Source organism: Rhopilema esculentum, chromosome 20, assembly GCF_057945365.1.
Source record: "Rhopilema esculentum isolate cy_ngs chromosome 20, ASM5794536v1, whole genome shotgun sequence".
Lineage (NCBI taxonomy): Eukaryota > Metazoa > Cnidaria > Scyphozoa > Rhizostomeae > Rhizostomatidae > Rhopilema > Rhopilema esculentum.
This window is the reverse complement of record NC_142834.1, coordinates 10205910-10226666: the sequence shown is the minus strand read 5'-3', so window position 1 is coordinate 10226666 and position 20757 is coordinate 10205910. Positions and strand designations below refer to the sequence as shown.

Genomic DNA, 20757 nt, shown 5'->3' with positions numbered 1-20757 from the left:
GATGGAAAATATATACCCAGTTGCGGATCGAAATAGGCCAATCAGAAAAACGGGAGCACATGTCCCATATTGCTTTTCACTCAGTGCCGCGTGCCTAAAGGAATATTACCACTACAGTCCAAGAGAAAAACCGAACTCCCTCTGTCTACACAATGGCAGCTTTTTCGTTGGATTTACCATGATATCATTTGAAAGTTCATATTTAGCAATTCAGAGCTAAATAAGGACTTTCCTAGAAGCATGTTCTCACTGAATGAGTCAATATTTCTTGAAGAAAAAAGGAATGATAAGAAGAGAAGGTCCAATTTTTTTGTCCTCTGATAAAGATAAAGCAAAGCAGAGCAAGCTTAAACTTTCCTTTGCAAACAGTGCAAAAGCCATTATATGTTAAGCACCAGTTTACTTGAAAGGATTTTTTAAATTTGAAAAATCCCTGTTGGGAAGCGATTTTGGTAAGAAATCCATTCCCTTTTTTCACTACCATCTTACATCTTACAAATATGCTTATCTTCTGTTTAATTTTATTTTACATGATAATATTATTCTATTTCAAAGTATCTACTGGCACCAGAAGCCCAGTCTCTGATTCCTGACTTGGTTCGTTTTCTTTGTGGTGTTATTCACCCACCCAATGAAGTGCTCTGTTCTGACATCATTCCGCGATGGGCAATTCTAGGCTGGTTGTATACAATTTGTCAGGTAAACTTTCTGCTCCTTGGTATGATTTTATCCTTGAAAGACTGGATTTACAAGTTTTGTTGATACGTAAGAATTTGTAAATTATGTTGAATTGGCATGAAATGAATTTCTTGATTGGAACAGAAGCGATCAAGGAATGAAAATAATATAAGACAGAGCTTACACATTTTTTAATCATCATCATGCCGGAATATTGTGTGCTAGCAGTTGACATTTAACTCGCATTAAAAGGGAAATTTCTAATATGATACAAAGCTGACATTTTTTTATTTCTACCCTTACCCTGTAACAATGAAATTGCTCTTGTTCTGTAGCAAGGCAAGTGAGCTTGATAAAGTAATAGCTTTTTGCCCTCTAAGAATTGGTGCTCAGATTAATAATTAGCAATCCCTGCTATGTTTGAGTTTGGTGAAAGGGTAGTCTTCTACGCGATTTCTTATTAAAATTCGAATCAACAAAAGCTTACTGATGTTTTCTATATCCAAACTTTTACATGTAGTATGATGACTCAGTAATTACTGTGAATTGCTTATTGATTGTTCGTGCGTCACTTATTGTGAATCATTACAGACGCAAATGTTTCTGTTTATTGCTTATGCATCTATGCAGAAGTTTTAAAGCCCCTCCCGCTTTGTTTTGAAGTGCCCCTCTTTGCATATGCCGATTCAGTCAGCCGGCCGCTTCGCAATAAGGAAAAACATTCTTTCTGTAGGCATATTATTTTTTATCTTAATGAGAATTTCTTTCCAATTTTGAATGGGAAGCCATCTACCAATATCCTCTTGGTTCCAATATTTTACCCAAAACCAGCTTTTATTTGCTATAAAATTCAGAGCTATATTTCTCTATAAATACCCTGAGAAATACGGGTTTTAATGTTGAAGATGTTCTGTAGGTAGCGACAATTTCTTGAAAGCCCCGAAGAATGGATTGCATTTCACTCACTTATGAGAATAATTCATTTTTTTGAAAAAAGATAGGATGATTTTCGTATAAGATATTTATGACCACAAAGATAATGAAGTTTATCGTAACAGAAATAGGCCGAAATTGCAGATTAACAGCTTTTGAAGAATTGTATCAAGAGTTATTCTCTTTTAGAACCCAGTTGCTCAAGCGAACGTCAAGCTGGCGCTATGCTACGACTGGTTGTTCTATTCTGGTGAAAAGGACAATATCATGAATATTGGTATTGCCCCTTACATCATTACACCTTATACTGTTAATAATATTAAAGGAATTAAGAGTGAATGATTTTTGCTATCATTTCTGGCAACGCGACGCAATTCTCTGTGGATAAAAATTTCGCTTTATGAGATTTTTAACGGGAACTCCATTGATTACTAATAGCGGCACAAAAATAAACTAAAATCTACTATTTCATTTGCTTTTCAAGTTGAATGTTAACCCTAGCTTTTGTATCCTATAAGATATTTTTTCCGATTCAATTTGTTTCCCTCTTTAGTAAAATGTTTATAAAGGTGACAGAAAATTTATCGAATAGTTTTCCACTTTTGTTTCTTTTGCAACGAAATAAGGCTTTTTGCCGTATCATTTAGTTCATCACTTGGATTTTAATCTTAGATTCTCTAATCTGTTAATCTAATCTGTAAATCTAATCTTCCCTATATCTAATCTGTTAATCGATTTTTTCATCGTTACTTTAAAAATGAAATTTTGTCAGGCTTTTCCTTGTTTAGTGCATTATACATTTTACTTGAGGGAAAATATTTTGTTGTGAATAAAAGCTGCCGTTTCTACTTCACAGAACCGGCCATGCTGCTTATGCATAATTCTATCAAAACCCATCCAAGTATTACCTATGGTCTTTTGGAGTTCATATGCAAGGTGCTGTTGCTACTAGCTGCATTTTCTTTTGAAATTGCCATAAAAATCTATTGCTTCGTGTCATTATATTATGTTATTTGTAGATTCATTTTACATCAAGCTGATAGCCAACGTTTATTTTTGTTAGAAGTCAATAAATATGTTCTATCTAATAAAGAAGTAAGTTTAAAAAGTCAATTAGTATGGAAAATGCATCGGCAGTATAGTTTTCAAGGTTTTTTACTCATTTTCTTGGGCAATAAACATTATTTAGTCTCTGGAAATCTCAAGCTAAAGTGTGTTATCTTCTCTATACTCATGTTTTGATTTGAGCAATACTCGTGTTTTGATTTGAGCAATCCTGGGCGATCTTTTCGCGCCTTGTTCATAGTTTACATAACACATTTCGCAGAATTATATATTTTTGTAGTTTCTATAGTAGATGGCTAAAATTGATTAAAAGGCAAACTTATTTTCTGTTAGAAATATTGTAGCCATCTGAATTATGTTTGTTTTTAACTTGGTTTTGCAAAATTAAACATTTTTTAGATCGTCACCTCGTATTCAACAGAGCATGAGTCACTGCTAAAGCATGGTATAAAAAGAGCATTTCGCAGCATACTCGATAAACGAGTTGTTGGGTGAGTTTCAATGACCAGTAATCACATTGTAATTAGCAATATACCGAAATAGTGCGATTAAGCCCGGAGGGGGGGGGGGATATTCAAAACTCAATGTTGGAAAGAGGGGCTTATTCGAGAGGGGGGCTCAATTAGATTATTACGGTATTCACCGATGGATGTCATTTGTAAAGCCAAAGTAACTCTGTTTAATATATTGACGACAAACAATTAGTGAGTACTGCTTAAGGCATATGTTGTCTACTTGAAAGACATTAATCTAATTAGCAATGAAAAGAGGTGACATGCAAGTTTGTTTTTTCGTCTTGTATTAAATACAAAAGAAATACCAAGGAACCAAGATATCAAGGTCAGGTATACCAAGGTCAGCTATTTGAATATGTCACTCCAGTTTTTCTCTCTTGTTTTCCGAGTGTATATACACAGTCAACTTGAAAGCTAGTATGTTATTAACAATCTTCTAGTGGTACAAAATTTATAATGGCTTTGAATGTCACCAATGGTCAAAGTTTTTCAATAGCGTAGCGTAACTGATTAGGCAAACTCAACAGTCATGTGTTCTCGTTTCTGATTGCTTATTTCGATCCACAACTGAGTATATATTAAGTTGCACAGCAGATTTAAAAAGAGTCGCTAGTAGGCAGCTTATTGACCATACAACACGGAGTAGGCCAAGATTCCTTGAACTTAGTTGTCTCATCTCCCCAGCAAATATTGGCGGAAATGACATAAATAACAGCCAAAAACGACAATAATATCGATTCAGGAGGATTTGATGAAATAAAGTACATATATAGCTAGCTTTTTTACAAAATACCCAGATGCTCCAGCTAAAAAGGGTGTTTTCTTCACAAAATTGGTCGAGTTACGAAAAGTTCGAATTAAAGAGATTCCATTCTTAAAGGTTTGGTAAGAGTTTTTCTATTAATTCTCAAGGATCTGGGGGTTTTGCTCGAATTAGTAAAGGTTTGAATTACACGAGTTCGTATTATCGTTGACAGAATTTACATTTCTGTCTGAAGCGAGTTGGTAGTATTCATAAAATTCTTAGGCCTAATTTTGATATTTTTAGATATTCAACATTCTATTTACATGGTTATAGTTTCAACTAGTAGATCAATGCCGTGGTTTTGCCGTAAAGGAAATTTTTCTCTAATAGGTCACTTTCGCCTCTTTTGAATAACCATCGAATGGATCGGAATATGAAGAATCTCGTCCGTGAAACATTGCCAGAATTCACAGGCCGTGATAAAGGTAGGGAATACTTAGCAATCCCAGAAAAAAATATTAAGCGGAATAGCTCTATATATTTAAAAATACTATAAATCGGCCTCGACTAAACTGGATCCATGCTAGAAGAATGTTTTGTCTCTTCTATGGTTGCCAGGTGCTTTTTCTCAGAATTTGAAATTACTAAAAGCAAAACATCAGATCTCCTTGCTGAATTAAAAATGGAAAACATAATATTTCGATTTTTACCTTCACAAGTAGAATTCTCTTGGAAACATTTTTTTTCTTAACACACCTGGCAGAAATATTGCTGCTCATTCAATAAATTTTCAAAACGTTTTTTTCGCGAAAATGACTTTTTTGACACCAGACCGAGCAGATATATTAACTGAAAGATCGGGTTTTTCAACAATTTGCAATGATGCACCTTTTTTATAACTTTTAAAAATGTGTCTCATTTTTCAGCAGTTGCCTGTTTCGCGATGTTTAAAACAAGTTACCGCAGAACTGACATATCTCGTGTTTCCAAAAGGATGGTTTTTATTCAAGAGCGGGTGAATTTCCCGGAAACCATGCCCAAAACTAAGGGGGGTGCCTGCTTAGCTTCAACAGAGGCTATTTCATATGTGTGCTCCACTGTGAGAAAGGCTTTCTTAGCTAGAGTCTTCTTCTTAGGCAGCCTTAGGTCTGCTGCTGTATTGCTGAGGAGAGAGTTTTTCAATTAAAGATCAGGCTAATGAGGGATAATATTTTAAAAAAATCAATGTAATCAATTTAATTATAAGTACGGTTATTCAACTTTATCTGCTTTTTTTGCTGAATCCAACCTATTAAGTGATACTTGCTTGCTTCTTAGAGTCGAAGGGAGAAGACTCATCTTCTTCCACTACACCCCCAACGTCACCAAAAACAGAGCAACCCCCGAGTCTGTCCCCGTCTACAGAGGGTAATGGGGATGACATTGAAGTCGTAGGAGAGGAGCCAGAGGAGCCAGATGCTGAAGAAGCGGTGTTTTCTGATGATGAAAATGACCAGGAAAACTCTAAGTCGAAGTTTAAGCCTATTGTCCAGGAGGAGACGTCGCTAGGAAAGTCTGATGACGTCATTGGTAATGTTGATATGCTGGAGTTAGAGGAATTTCAGAATATCGATAACACACTTTTGAGAGATAATATCCTAAAACTTAAAAATGACAGGTACGGATCTTCTTTTTATTGACGCAAATTGAGATTTTTTCTTGCTTTTAACACAGTCATGTTTCAAAATCTTTTTTCAATTTAATTACATTTATAAGTTCTACTCAATAAAGGTAGGTTTTCCCCCTGACGGGACTGTCGCCGGGCTATCAGACGTTCTTTAACAATCTTCACCTAGCTAATCTTGTTAACATGTTCTGCAATTATAGTGTGTCGATAGCTCTGTCAGCAAATATTGCGACTTTTTGTTTGATATGAACAAATGCTTTTTCTTCAAATCAGGAATTGCAAGACAGTTATTTTATTTATTTGCTGTCTCTTCGACAAATCGCTTTTAAATCTCCAAAGATCTATTTTGAACGTGCCTCAGAGTCAGGCAAAAAAAATTACAATATGGTATCTTTTGAGGACTTTTGAGGCAAAAGCAAAGCAGTACGTAAACATTAACATCTTTTGGATTTAAATCTTATTTGAAATTGAACATTTAAGATGGTATTTTACCAAAATATTTTTCCTGCCTCTACCAAATGCGAGAAACGAAAACTCTTGAAGTTTATTGAAATTTTGTTTGTTGAGACAATACTCTCAATCTTTTATTTATTAATTTGTTTATTTATTTATTTATTTATTCACTTGTTTATTTATTTATTTATTTATTTATTCTTAACATTAATTGTAGTGATGATACATTGAGATGCGAAGCAATGGAAAGCATTATTTCGACTGTTGACTCTATGGTAATTATTCTTTTCGATTATCTATGAAGTTAAAAATTTTGTTGCTACACATGGGCTGGCGTTTTTCGATGTGCATACGACTACAGATTTGATGTACAGTTATTTTCTATATACGAGCAAGCCTTCTCTTAGTACATCGACTTTTCTGTTGTAATTTAACCATATCAAAACATATCTATTGCTGTTTGGTATCGTTATTTCACGTTTTGCGAGTAATTGCAAGTTTTATCTGCCAGTTTAACAAGCTAACGATGAGGCATGTTTCAAATTCCAGCAAGTCGTGACCTAATTTTCTCGAAAAGTATAAAGTAATTTTGCCCAGATGTTCTTCAATCAGCTCTTTTTTAGGTCACACTTCCCATGCATCTGTTGGATTTTTACGTTGATTTAACCTACGTTTAAAAAACCTGGCTTCTAGTCACCTAATCATTTTACTTTGGGTAGCAAATAAAATGCAAATTTTAGTGGAGCTAAAAAATTTATAATCTACAAATATATTTCCCAGTGCATCTGACATCTAATAGTGCAATAAATTAAGGTAAACTACATATGTTTCAAAAGTCAACTTGCTTTAATACAAAATTTGCATTTGATATTTTTCGTGAGTCTTCGTATATTTTTTCAAATTGAAAATGTTCGGGATAGTCTACATAGACGTTGTCTCGCAAAGTCATAGTCTGGTCGATACGAAACTGCTGGCATATGCCTGTTCTTTCTGTCAAAGGTAAGCGGTGTAAAAATCAACCAATAAATGCTGAAAATCTGATCGATTTCTACTGGTTGATTTTATTTCTTCCTGTTTGCCGTCAACAAATCTTTTTGAGAATTTCTGAAGAAATCAAAAGTATAAAAGTATTCAATAATGGCCATGCTTTCAAACAATCAATAGACCGAAATGATCTCTAAAAAAGATTTTAATCGAGCGCGAACATTCTTACATTCCTTTGTATATCTAAAGTCTAGAACTTTTCAGACAGGCATTTTGTCCAACTTAAAAGCAGAATTTTAAGTTAATGTATTTCTACATTACTAGTTTTGGTTTTAAAAACCTTGAATTTAGGTCCTAGCTCTTGTAATGCTTCCAAGTGATGAAGGGTATGAGGACTGAAAGGTCTTGCAAAACTTTTGTGATCTCTTATCTCTCTTGACTGATACGTATTTAGATTTTCTAGTGGGCTTTGAAGCTTTCAGTATCAATCAGATTTGCCAGCTATGATCATATCCTTATGGACCTATCTGGCACAAATTATTTGATCACGGCGTTTTGTTCTTTCTATCGCTGACTCGCAAAGTGATCTATCTTTCGTTTTTATTAGGTTTTTAGTCATTTCAAACACAATCTTTATCACAATGCCCGTTGCTACGTAGTTTTTGCGTACATTTTGGCATATTTTACTAACCTAAAAGGTTTGTTTGTTGCAGAAGGATTTTGATGATGAAATGGCAACACCAATATGTGTTTGTCTGGCTGCATGCTTGACTGATGACCTTGCTTTACCCTGTCTTCCCGATGAGCTCACTGAAAGGTAAAAAGAATCATAATTTTTCAGAATAATTTCTTCAAATTCAATTCTGTTGAAAGCATTGATGCTGTCCCAAACATTAGAGTCTTATTCTTGCTGGCAAAAGATTTTCTGTTGAAACAGTAAAAAAAACATTTGGCTGTCATTTCCCATTTATGGTCTCTTGTTTGTAATTATAGCAACAGGAAATGTCCTCTCAAATCAAGAGTCTTAGCTTATTTTGGTAAAATTTTGCCAGATAAACTTTCCAAGCTCCATTCAACAGAATAAAGTGAGTTTAGAGAAAGTTTCTCAAAGGAATTCACACTGCTCACTTGTATCATAATATTTTTTTAAACCGAAGTTGTGACAGAGTTTTTTAGTTTCCATTGTCATTTTTTAACTTGTTTCTCGATGCAATTTACGATGACCTTGTCTCAATAAAAGCACAAAAAGATTGTTAGAATTTATGAAAAGCGAAAATTCATGTTGAGAATTATTGAACATCTATAAACACAGAATAATACACAACGTTATGTTGCTGATCAAAAATATAAAGTATTATGATAAGCAAACATTTTGTTTGATAAGATACATTATTGATTTCTTATAGCGCAATTGAGCAATCATTTGAGAGGCCACAATACATTTTGTTTAGGTAAGTTTAATTGTTCTTTCTAGTCTCAAAAAACCAGTAATGATAATTTTTCATCGTTGTGTCTGTCACATTTATCACGATTTGCTGGGAATAGGCATCAAGAAGGGATTTGCAGAGTTTAGGCAATGGTTTAGGCAAGCTTTGCAGCGTCGTTGCAATATTTCCAAGGGAAGGTATTACTAATTTTTTCCATGTATCGTTGTTCTTTCTTTAGAGCGATGGGTCATGTGAGGCTGAAAAATAATGTAGTAGGTGAAAAATAATGATGTTCCTTTCAATGTTAGGATAATGCAAGAATGTTTCCACAGGGCTTTAAAATTTTCACACTATGTTCAGTCGATTCCGCTTACAGTCACTCCGTTTAAAGTCATTTTAAATTTAGATATAAATACTAAAAGCTCTTCAATTAAGCTCCGTTTGCAGTTACACTCTGCTTACTGTCATAGCTTTTCAAGCAATATTTGGAGTGATAATAACTGGAGTGTACTGTACTGACAACCTAAAAAAGGAATTTAGTACCAAACCTGCAATTCAATGCCTCGAGAAACAAAAGTATTATTTTTGTTTGTAAATAAAAACCCTTGACCATGTATAGTTGAATCGAAAGGAGATGCATTGCAGCTATTTTGAACTCGTTTGGTTCTTCGCCAGGGCTTTGCCCGCTTCCTGCGTTTGTTTCATATAATTAGAATAGATACTTACAACTAGCTTAACCTTTTCCCTTTTTTCCAGAAAACAATTTCATTACTATTCCTCGGCATGTGTCGGTAGACATACATTCACGAACGGTGACTGTCTGATATTCTGTGCGGAGATTGTGAAATAATGTTACAAATACTGAAATTATTCATCATTTTCTAGATCGATAACATCATTGTCAAAGCACGACATCGATCGAGAGAAGCTTTACATCCTTCTGAATGGAATCCACGAGCTAAACCCAAAGATTGGCTATCATTTCTTGTATTTTCTTAAGTCAGGGTATGTCCTAATCTTTCTAAAAACATGTATTTATTGAAATGTTTCTTAAAATCCTTCCAAAAGAGAATCTAGCTTATTCGAAACCTATTCATTTCATACGGTTTTGTATAAGATGTTTGCTTGTTCAGCTTTTAGAAACTTTCAGAATGATTTCTAGCTTGGTGATTCAGAGCGTGTAGTAGTTGTTAGAGTTATCGAGGCTTTAAAGTTTGCTTGTACGGCGAGAAAATTGACCCAGGTGTTGTTGCTATGGTAGGCAGAGCGTTCAAAGTTAAATTTGTATCTTCCCATGCTCTCAAAACTACGATCACATGATTTTATATCCAGAAAATTTATTGCCTTTGTTAACCTTATCATTTAAAATTAAGGGCATTTTGCGTATTTCCTTTACTTTGAAGGAATAAATCCGAAAAGCTTAATAGTCTTAGCGTCATGCTTGAAATCCTACCGTATTAGATGGACTATGGGTCAATCTAACTATTCGTTTCGATTACGTTTGACCCCTTTTTCTGCTATGACGCCTTACTTTCATTCCTTCTTCCTTCAAAATCAATTAGTTTTCATTTTATTCTAGACAGATTTCTTTTTTATTATCACGAAGGACATTTCCTTCACCGCCTCTCTAGTTTTGATTATTCTTTGTAACAGCATTGACGATGAACCTTTGTTGCTGTATAGCATCAAGCATCTGTAGTCTCCTCTATGACTATTTTACTTCGGTTGCCTTGAATAATGCCCTTTCAAAACTTACCTTTCTCCTTAGGGTTGGGGACACAGAGTACTTCAATTACGAAGATTACATAAGCTATCAAAAAGATAAAACCCTAAGGACAGTTCTGGTATCCGACTTAACTGTACGTTTGTTCCTCTTTGTATGCATTATTTATATTCTTCTCAAAGAACGGAAAGTTGAAGAGATATTTTTAGTGCCAATGAAAATAAGAATTCGTTTTGGGCGTTTCATGCTGGAATATCAGATAGATTTCATGCTGGTATCTAGTGAAAATAATTAAAAATGATTATATTGCTAGCCATATAGCAAACTGCTTGCATGACCTGCCTTTCAATCTTCCCCAAGACCTTTAGTGTCTTATCAGCTTGATTATTTTGTCTCTTCTCTCCCATTATCCTTATGAAGACATACACACAGCTGCAATTATATTTGGTTTGATATATTTTAATATTGTGAAGGAAGCTCGGAAACATTTTATTAACTTCTAGTTGAGAATCAAGTATCAAAATTTGCCTATGCTATGGTACTTGTCATGTATTCGCTGCATCTTTGTGTTCGCTTCACGAGGATATTTTCTTCTAAATTTTCATTATTTATAATTAATTATTTCAAATTTCAAATAATGTGCTACAGATTTATGTATCATTCGGTCTTACCGCATCTACCTATTTAGATGTTATTGTACTTTTAGCCACCACTACCAGAAATAATGCGTCTAAAATTTAATTATCATTTTTTTACAGATGTGTCATCAGTACGACCCAAAATTGTTTTTGCATGTCATAACTTCGATTTTCCAAAGATTCAATGAATCAGCTGTTGGTTGTGCCGACCTTATTCGTCTTTTGTGTTCAGCTATCAGCCCCCAAGAGGTTTGTCCTCCGAACCTTTTTCAGTGCAAAAAATTCCCTAAGCGTTTCTATTTTTGCACAAATTGAAGGGTAAAATATTTGATAAGATTAAAATGGTTTTGAAGCCGCTACTCAATCAGATCTTTGCAAAAATGAGTAGCTAGCTATTCCTTGGTCTCATATTTAATCTACTTAAGATAGCTTAGAAAACGGCACTTCCCGATGAGACTCGCGTTGTGATGACAACTCGCAGTGAAGAACCATTAAATATCATATCTAACTGGCCGAATTTCACAGTTCCGTGTGGCTTAAGTCACAGTTTGAGCTGCCCTTGTGTAGGCGATGTGAAGAGTTTTGACCCAGCAGAGAGTTTTTTCATTGGATAGTTCGTTTTTCGAAAAATTGTATACTTGGTTATAAATTTAAATCAATATGAGGAATGCTTTCCGACTTTTCTCGAAGCGTTCAGTCCGACGTAAGATATGGTAGGCAAATCAAAAGTTCAAAGATCGGAGATATCCTGACGATTATAAATCATGGCAACTAAACCCTAACAAACCAAACCGGTTTTATTTTTTTGCTTTGTTTCTACTTTGCTCGTCGGATCTGTACATTTATTGATTATTTCATAATTTATTAGAATCAAGTGTTTAACTATAAACAATTACTATATCCATTGCTTCAAAAATCGATTTTCCTTCTGGGAACTTGTTACATTAGAGAAACGTTATTGATGGGTGAAAGTATTACGCTAAGTATTTCCACTTACTTTCTATACGTATGTGTAAAAATATGTGCTATTATCTAAACTCTTCGCAAGATTCAAATAAGGTTTTTAGTTTCAATGAAGGTCCAAAAGAAAACAAATTTGAACATTGATAAACTATCTAAATTAAACACTCTGTTATAAGATGTTAAACATAAATTTCTGAAGAATTTGTCGATGCTTCTAGTCTTTCAGAAAACAATTTATGTCGTAACTCCTTTCACAAAAGAAGATAACTTAATGATAAAGGAAATGCCAAAGAGGTTTAATCATCATTTTTTCCCCTATTTATTTATTTATTTATTTATTTATTTATTTATTTATTTATTTATTTATTTATTTATTTATTTATTTATTTATTTATTTATTTATTTATTTATTTATTTATTTATGTCTTTGAGCGAAAGTAGTGAGCTTTCGATATTGTAAAGGAGTTATTATATTTCCTTTTTTTATTCTCAAAATTTAGATTTTGCAGTTTTGGTTATATTTATTTTAGTAAAAAGCCTCTGCTTAGTCTGAAATATTTTGTTAAGATGAATTCAAGGTTTGCGATATCTTTTGTTGAGATAAAGGGAAAATGTTAAAGCTACTTTTTTACAAAATGTTTTGCAGCTGGTTTGTTTAAGGCTGAAATACACTATGCATTTAAATGGATTCGAATAAATGGACGGCCCATTTAAATGAAAAATGTCTCCGTTTACACTCATCCATTAAATTGAATCAGTTTTTTTTAAAACGTCCACTCATTTCATGGACTTCGATGAGGAATGTGCTGCTGCTTCCGCTGTAATTGTAATTATTTTAAAAAAACGTAAACATATACGCAAAAAACTAAATAAGCAAAAATGGTCCATCCGGGTCGAGCCCTGGTTAACCCGAAGAAATGAGCAAGGAATTGATAGCCCGCTTTTGCAAGAATTTCGTCTGGAAGAAGGCGACGAATATCTAATGTCCCAAAGAGAGATTTCCTCTCTCCACAAATTAATGAAATTTTCTGTTTTTTCAATTCCTTGACTCTTTGCAGCCATTTCAAAATACAGCATGATAAAAAAATTACCTGGCTGATGGAGTAAAGTCCTTGAAGTTCAGTGCACGTCATTAAAGACAAAAGGTTCGAAGGACGTTCGAAGAATACAATAGCAAAAAGTTCGACGAAAGTTGAACACGTCCAGCTTTTTGTAAGGAAGTTTCACTTTGTCGAAACAGCTATTTTCACATCCAATTTTGCGTTTACATTGTCTATTTCCCAGCATCCATTTAATCGAATCCATTTAAATGCACATGCAGTTACTGTTTGTTCCCTTCTATTTGGTTGGAATAACAGGCAAATCTGAAGAGCTACGTGATGAAAAGAAAAAACGAGTTTTGCGCTAACAATTTTCTTTATTTTTTTTAGCAGTGGTAGTACTTTTAACGTGGAAACTTTAAATTTAGCCTTCAACGTGATAACCTCTTTGCATTCTCCTGTAAGATCAATTTAATGTACTATCTGTTATACAGAAGATAAGAGATGAAATCCCATTACTGGAGCTTTAATTCTGATAAGAGTTCCTCTATACTACGCAATTAGGGTGAAGACTGTTTAGCTTAACTGTCAACAGTTAATGAAACGAATTTATGATAATGGGATAAGAACTCTTTAATCATTGCCGAAACTGACCTGTTCAATCACCTATGCTACTAAAAACAATTAAGAAAATATATGTTTATAATTTTACAAGTCAAGTTCCAACTTTGAGTTTGAAGCTTAGTGCGATCGTCGGGCAACTGTTCTTACTTTATAAATTTTAAACTGTACTATATCAGGATTTAAAATTAAAAATCATAATTATATTTTATAAGACTCTCATATAAATTATTTTTAAAATTTCACTAAGTAATGTCTATCCGCAAAACACAATAATCAATACCAAATAAAGTTTCATAGTGCATTGTATAAAGAAGACTTGCGTCACCCGACTTTTTGAGCAGATTTGACGAACTTAAAGAGTACGTGTTTTTGTTTTTAATAAAAATACTTTAATATTACGATCTTTCGAGCACTGATTATGTTTCTCACTATGAAGCATGTAGTGTTTGCCGATGGCAAAATGTCCGAACCCGTCGAAATAATGAACGTGTAGACGAGTAAAGCTGATTCTTTTAATTTGATTGTGGACTTTCAAAGATCTTGTATTCAGGGCACTGGGTTGTCTGTTACCTGAGGTCTGTTACTAAACCTTTTGAATGTTGGATGTACTGCAGCAAAGCCAAACGGTGTAGCAACAACTCAAAGATGGCTCAGCAGTGCCTTCACCATATCATTGAGCTATCTAGCTTCAGAATTTCAAATTCTTTGATGAATTCAAATAGCTTTATTAAAAAATAGAAGCTAAATAAAGCCTGATTAGCTTCCCTATTTGTAATTTTTTTGTATCTATTTGAGCTTCAATATATTTAAAGTTTTTAAATGATGGAAAGTCATTTTCGCCACTTCGCAAATCACCATCTTTATGAATAGTCATAATCGCCATCAGCATCTTCACCATCCATGTCAATCGTCATAATCATAAGGCTTAGAGGTGGCAAGTAAGAATTTGGCTGACACGAGTTTTTGTTTTTGAAAGTGTTTCACTTTCTGCAGTGTGTTATTCCATTCCTTGTTCTTCGTTGATTAAATATCTTGATAATCTTTTTGGAACATCTCGTCTTCAGGGACAAACTCCATCGATTTCGTTCTCATTATTTTATCATTTTTTTTCAACTCGGTTTTCTCAGGCTACAAAGAGAACGTTTGGGGTAGTTTCTTTAATTTTTAGACGGACCATGAAAGAATTTTTGTTATTTTTTACCATCATTTATCTCGTTGAACAGATTCAAGAAATCGTAACGGAGATATCGATGGGTAAGCTGGTCATCATTGGCGAAAACCAAGTTGAGTCATTGCTAGGTTCGTTTATGTTCCTTGCCTTTGCTACCAAATAATGGAATTATGGAATTTTTGGTATTTTTATATCCCTTGTTTTAAAAGCTAAAAGTACTCCTTACGTCTGACATTGGAAACAGAACCACATGAATTATTCAAAGAAGCCAAATACTGACAATTCATTTATTGAAAAATTTTATACTTAAATTTGTTTAAGAAAAGATTATCAATTTACCTCATAACCTCATAAGTTTCTAAATTGTCCCATTGTTTTCGTGCAATAGCTTTACTCTTTTAATTAAAACGCGTTCATTTGAAGCTGCGTATTTTTTATAATTCAAAAGCCGGTTTCTGACCGCTATCTAACACGGGCTCTGTAGTATCCTTTTTAGTGATTATTGGCATTTTTGTTTAGCTAACACTCGATTAATATAGAAAGAAAGGTCTGGAAAAATTAACACGAAAAAAATGCACCTCACAATTTCTATTCTTGCCATAAAACTTTACAATAGTTTGTGTAATAAGTTGGTACATCCGATCCTTTTAGTCATTTACAGCTAAATACATAAAATGTGTTTCATCCACCCTATAATTACTTCATTTTGTACTCTTTTGTCTTACAGTCAACTCTTTGTCTTGGGATGCATTTGAGCAAAACTGTCTATGGCAGTTTCTTGTTGCAGAGGAAACACCAGTGGAGATGGTTGTCGGACTGCTCCCCCACTTGAATCAGAAAGATAACCCCGTGCCCTTGTCAAACTTATTACTTCAACTGCGACATGAGAGGTTGGTTTTAGTGTGGTACCATGGTTAATTATTGCTCTTTGTCTTTGTTTCGTGCTCATTTTAGCTTTTTTTAAATTTTATTCTCGAACTTGAGGTCATTACCTGGCCACAAACCCTAGCTTCGGTTAGGCCTATCCTATTGTTTTGAAATCTGAGTTTCCAAAATTCTGATATTTTTTTGGCGCTGTGGATGTTGCAAATGGATTTTCGCCATCGGTTGTTGTACCTTTCGTGTAGTTGCATGTACCTTCCGATTTTGACGTATGGATAAATTGTTATGTTACACATAGTCATATGTTACAAAGCGACTTGTTTACAGAAATGTTTTTGCGCAGAAGCTATCATTCTTTGAAGCTATTATTGTATGTTATGTATAATGTTATATGACTTTTATCTTGATTATTTTACTAGAACTGCAATAAGACCGAAGATTCTCACTCCCCTTATCTTTACTACTGGAATGAAATCTTGCATTCACTAGTTTCCTAATCAGAATGTCCAAAACATTAAACATATTTTCTAATAGTTATGAACTATAAGGCAGGGACCAAATTCATTGCCACTTTCGTAGAATTCTCACTATGAACAAAGTTGCTTACCAGTATTTTATTTTTCAGTCCTACAGCTGATATTCTAAAGCCGTTATTGTGCATGTCAGTTGGAAGTGATTATGATGGATTTTTGTTAAGTACGTGTTTGTTCAAATATTGGTCAGAAGAAGAAGCGAGGGAACTTGCCAATGTCATTGCTCAGATTTTAACAAAAAGCATTGGCCAGAATAACAAAAGGAAGCAGGGACGGTAAGTTGTATTATTTATTTATTCATTTTATTTATTTATTTATTTATTCATTTTATTTATTTATTTATTTATTTATTTATTTATTTATTTATTTATTTATTTATTTATTTATTTATTTATTTATTTATTCATTTTATTTATTTATTCATTTATTTATTTATTTATTTATTTATTTATTTATTTGTATTCTAATTTTTACGTATTGATGATTTATTTATTTCTTCATGTATCTTTCTGTTTATTAGTTTTTTATTTATTTATATATTATTTGTTTTATCTAAACCCACGTTGTATTTTTTCGCCGTCTCACTGCAGCTTCCACCATTCTTCATATCCGCGAATTTGTTCGCTTATTCAAGGCCTTTCCCTTTCGAAATTGAAAGAAAATTACTGCTACTTACTTAAATTTATGCAAAAATGCTTTTATGAAGAAAGTAGCTCTATCAAGGATGTCGGATCAATTGTGGCTGCAAATTCCTGGAAGCATGTTGCACGAGAGAAAACTTAAATATCTCCGCGAATATTTGATGCAAATTACGAAGCAATCAAGTTAGAATATATTTTTATCCAAAATTCAACTCAAACCATCATTTGTTCATGTTTGTATAAAAGCGCTGCACCTTAACCTTTCGACAACATCTGCAAGCTTGTTTTGGCTTATTATAAGTAACGTGCTAAATCTGCTTAAGAAGGCCCCTACTGAAACAGTTATTAAGTATCAATAACCTGAAGACTGTTTGCCAATGTTTTTAGGCTCTCAGCGGACGGTTTATGACAAAATTCCCTTTCACAAAAGTGGATGATTTAGTGGTTGAATGAACCTTAAGTGGATTATGCTCTTTATTATACTATTTATATTTTGAATATACCGCAATAAACCTTTCCTTTTCAAAACAAGCTTTTAGTGTTAGATATATTACAAAAAATTATTTCAATAAATATCTTACTTGAGCTTAATTTTTTATTCTCTGGTAAAATATTTTAGTTTAGTGAAAATGTTCCACCTAGTCCAATAGTTTTCGGGTTCCCATACATTGGCTCCTCTTTAATAAACGACTTAAATTCAATCTATGCTTTGAGTGTTTGTGAGGCATTGAAATCCAATGTGAAACTGTCTTTTTCATCCGCCATATTGTTGTTCTTTCAAGATTGCAGCACAATATTTTTGTTGATTTGATGAGCGCTTTATTTTAGCAACATTTTATCAAGCAATGTTTAGAATACCAATATTTAAATGCAAATTCTAGTAAATGGCATGTAGATTGAGCTAAAATGCTATAAGAAGTGCATGTTAATATATGAGTTGCTTTACAGTGCTTCTGGAAAGAATCAGCCAACTGTGGATCAAGTTTTAACGCATCTAGACTTGTACAGAAAACATTTTCAGTCTCCATCTAACAAAAGCAGTAAGTATATATCTCGTTCATTACACATATATTTCCAAACCCCCTTAAATTTTTAGAGTAGCGTTAGCATTTAATTTGATTCAGCTTTATGACATGAAGTGAAGACAAGGATAACAAGAATTCTTCTAAATCTGAAACAATTAGCATTTTGAGTTAATAGCAACCTAAGGAACTATTTAAATCAAACTAACCTTTTTAAACGATTTATCTATTTGCCTTTTTCTTTGACAGCCACCATAAGCAACTAGTTTTGCGTTTGGAGTTTATCAAAGACTTAAGAGAGACTTAAGTTATCTTATTAATTGTCTTTGATTTTGTGATCCGTTATTGATTGATTATCTTTGCTACTGTGATCCGTTATTGAGTGATTATATTTGCTGCTGTGATCCGTTATTGATTGATTATCTTTGCTACTATGATCCGTTATTGATTGATTATCTTTGCTACTGTGATCCGTTATTGATTGATTATCTTTGCTACTGTGATCCGTTATTGATTGATTATCTTTGCTACTGTGATCCGTTATTGATTGATTATCTTTGCTACTGTGATCCGTTATTGATTGATTATCTTTGGTACTATGATCCGTTATTGATTTACTCATATTGCAGTCTTCAAGTATGAATCTCTGCGGTATTCTTTTCAACAAGTAAAAGCAGGTGTGCAAGATGCAAAATTGAAAGCAAGGTATTATTTTATAAATTTAGCGAAACTATATTTTTTCGCTTAAAGTATTCTGCCTTTTACATTTTTCTTATTATGCTATCATTCAACCAATAAAATAAAATATAAATGAAAAATAATATTTTGGCATTTATTAGATGCGTCTTGAATTGCTCTGTGTTCTAGGTCATGGCGCTTTCTTGTTTCATTTTCGCTTTGATTGTTATGATTGGTTACAAGCGACTTTCGTTTCTAGAATACCAAGTCTTTAGATCTGAATCTAGGTCTTTCTAGATTTCTGTTTCCATGACTGAATTGAGCTCTTATTTACCATCCTGGGAAATTTGCCTAACCAACTGAGGTATTTCTCAATCAGTATGTTAATCAAATGCTGTAGGTCATCACGATACATGTTGTCTATGTTGTTACTCTGTTCATTGTGTCCCCCATTGCGGAAGCATGTAGGTTTTTCCAACCTTCCCCCCCCCCCTCCCGATTCGCTCCTTCTCTGCTGCAAAAGAATGTTGATATAGGATCTATGACCCTTAATAGAATCAACTGTATAACACCAATTGCAGCTATGTCAATGTTGCAACTAGAGATTTCTGGTGCTTTGGTCTTGTGTCGTTGAAGTAGTGCCTTGATCCCCTTGTTAATTTCTCACTCCGAGGATATGCTACGTTTGTACTAAGTTAAAACACACTGGGCTAGCTAGGCTGCTGGTGCATCGACGCACATTGTCAAGTCTCCCATAAATGTCAGAGAGGAATAGAGTTGGCAGACGTTACGCAAAACCCCTATTGATTCAAGGCAGGAATTGTAAGAACAAAATAAAAGCATGATAAGGAAAATCACAAAAGACAGTTAGTGCTTTATCATAATGTTCACCAAATGCACCTGAATGTCCCTGTTATTTACCTAGCGAATAGCTAGAGAAATAGGATGATTCTATGCAATTCAATTTTTGTTTCTACCCTTAACTCGCCTGTGTTGGCTAGGTTGGCAGGCTAGAGATCTTAAAGCCAGTATAGTACACCTGAATAAACAGGTTTTCCTTGTCTAAGATTGCTCGATCATCTTACCTTTTCATATTTTATATTGCTTGATTTACTCTCTAACTCTAATCCAGGTTTCAAAAACTGCTGGACGAGTGTCTAGAGGTTTCAGATAGGGTATCAAGAAAACGAGCGACAGAAAGAGTTACCAGGAATGCAAGACGACGAAAACCAGCCAGCGAATCAGACGAGTCATCTGAGGAGGAGGTTGGTATTGACGTCTTTTAAAATGTTTTGGAGACATTTTTAATGCAGATTGAGTATAAAGATTAGATTCAATTTCATACATCTTTTCTATGTACAAACCAAATCTTGGTTTCAGAGCTTCAGTCCGCGTGATGCAACAGAAAGTTTTTCTCGAAAATATTCTATTACCTGTTTGTTTTTTAGTTCATCTCCCTCTTCTCACACAGAGAACACCGCTCATAATAAAATCATTTTGAAAAATCTCGAAAGAACTTCAAATGCTGGAACGTTTCAGCATATCGAATGATTATGTATTTTTGAAGAAAGAAGGACATTTACGGTTGTAGCGACAGTTTCTTGCTTTGTTAAAAAACATTGTTTTCATTTTGTTTTAACGGTTCTCAATAATTGAAAGGGAAGGTTAGTATTACAGTTTTCAAAGGTTTTACTCTGTTTTGAGAATGCTTTGAAAGGCTTTTATCCCTCGAAGAACCATTAGTTTTTTGCGAAAATACTTGACATTGAATCGAAAAAATTTTATTTCATATATTATAAGGAGTTTATCTCAATCTCTCAATCTATTAATAAACATCTAATTCAAACAAGATTCATTTTCGTATCTATCTAAGAACAATAAACCAAGGAAATATTTCAAATTTCAATTTGTAAACAGTTTCTTTGTATAGCTTGAATTTCGAGTTTCTTTCGTTTAATGGTTGTGAATGTATTCTACAGCATGTTTCATGATTTTACCTCAACACACAAAAAGAGAAGGGGAGTTTGAAGTGAGAGAAAGAGTTCGAATAACAGTGCACTTTGCTTTTCGTGACAGCAACACTCAGAACCCGTTTACACGATAGCGAATCACTTTTAATCTGATACAAATCTATTGCGGATCAGCCTCCCGTCTACACGAGCTCCAAGTGATCCGATACACTTTTGCTTCGCTATCCGCATCAATTTTGATCCTGCTACGAAAGCGAACTAGTTTTGTGTCGGATCACTTCTGCACCGCGTCGTGTAGACGCAAGTGATCCGCATCATTTCTTTTTTGGGTATGCTTCTTGGAACCGTATTGCGACTTCTTCATACTTATTTTTGACTGTTTCCCAGTACCAAAAACTTTGACCTT

At 33.8% G+C, this 20757-nt stretch overlaps 1 protein-coding gene across 1 annotated transcript in view; it reads left to right on the top strand.

The window, feature by feature from the left end:
• Positions 1-20757, top strand: part of LOC135687318 (integrator complex subunit 3) — a 46369-nt gene that overhangs the window by 23804 nt on the left and 1808 nt on the right. The window contains exons 12-29 of the mRNA XM_065203851.2: positions 556-699; positions 1801-1888; positions 2468-2547; positions 3076-3167; positions 4327-4421; positions 5254-5593; positions 6273-6330; positions 7753-7856; positions 8446-8490; positions 9352-9471; positions 10235-10325; positions 10948-11076; positions 14678-14753; positions 15353-15515; positions 16133-16315; positions 17630-17721; positions 18333-18408; positions 19514-19646. Of these exons, the coding sequence (XP_065059923.2) occupies positions 556-699; positions 1801-1888; positions 2468-2547; positions 3076-3167; positions 4327-4421; positions 5254-5593; positions 6273-6330; positions 7753-7856; positions 8446-8490; positions 9352-9471; positions 10235-10325; positions 10948-11076; positions 14678-14753; positions 15353-15515; positions 16133-16315; positions 17630-17721; positions 18333-18408; positions 19514-19646 (2109 nt within the window). The remainder of the gene's footprint in view (positions 1-555; positions 700-1800; positions 1889-2467; positions 2548-3075; positions 3168-4326; positions 4422-5253; positions 5594-6272; positions 6331-7752; positions 7857-8445; positions 8491-9351; positions 9472-10234; positions 10326-10947; positions 11077-14677; positions 14754-15352; positions 15516-16132; positions 16316-17629; positions 17722-18332; positions 18409-19513; positions 19647-20757) is intronic.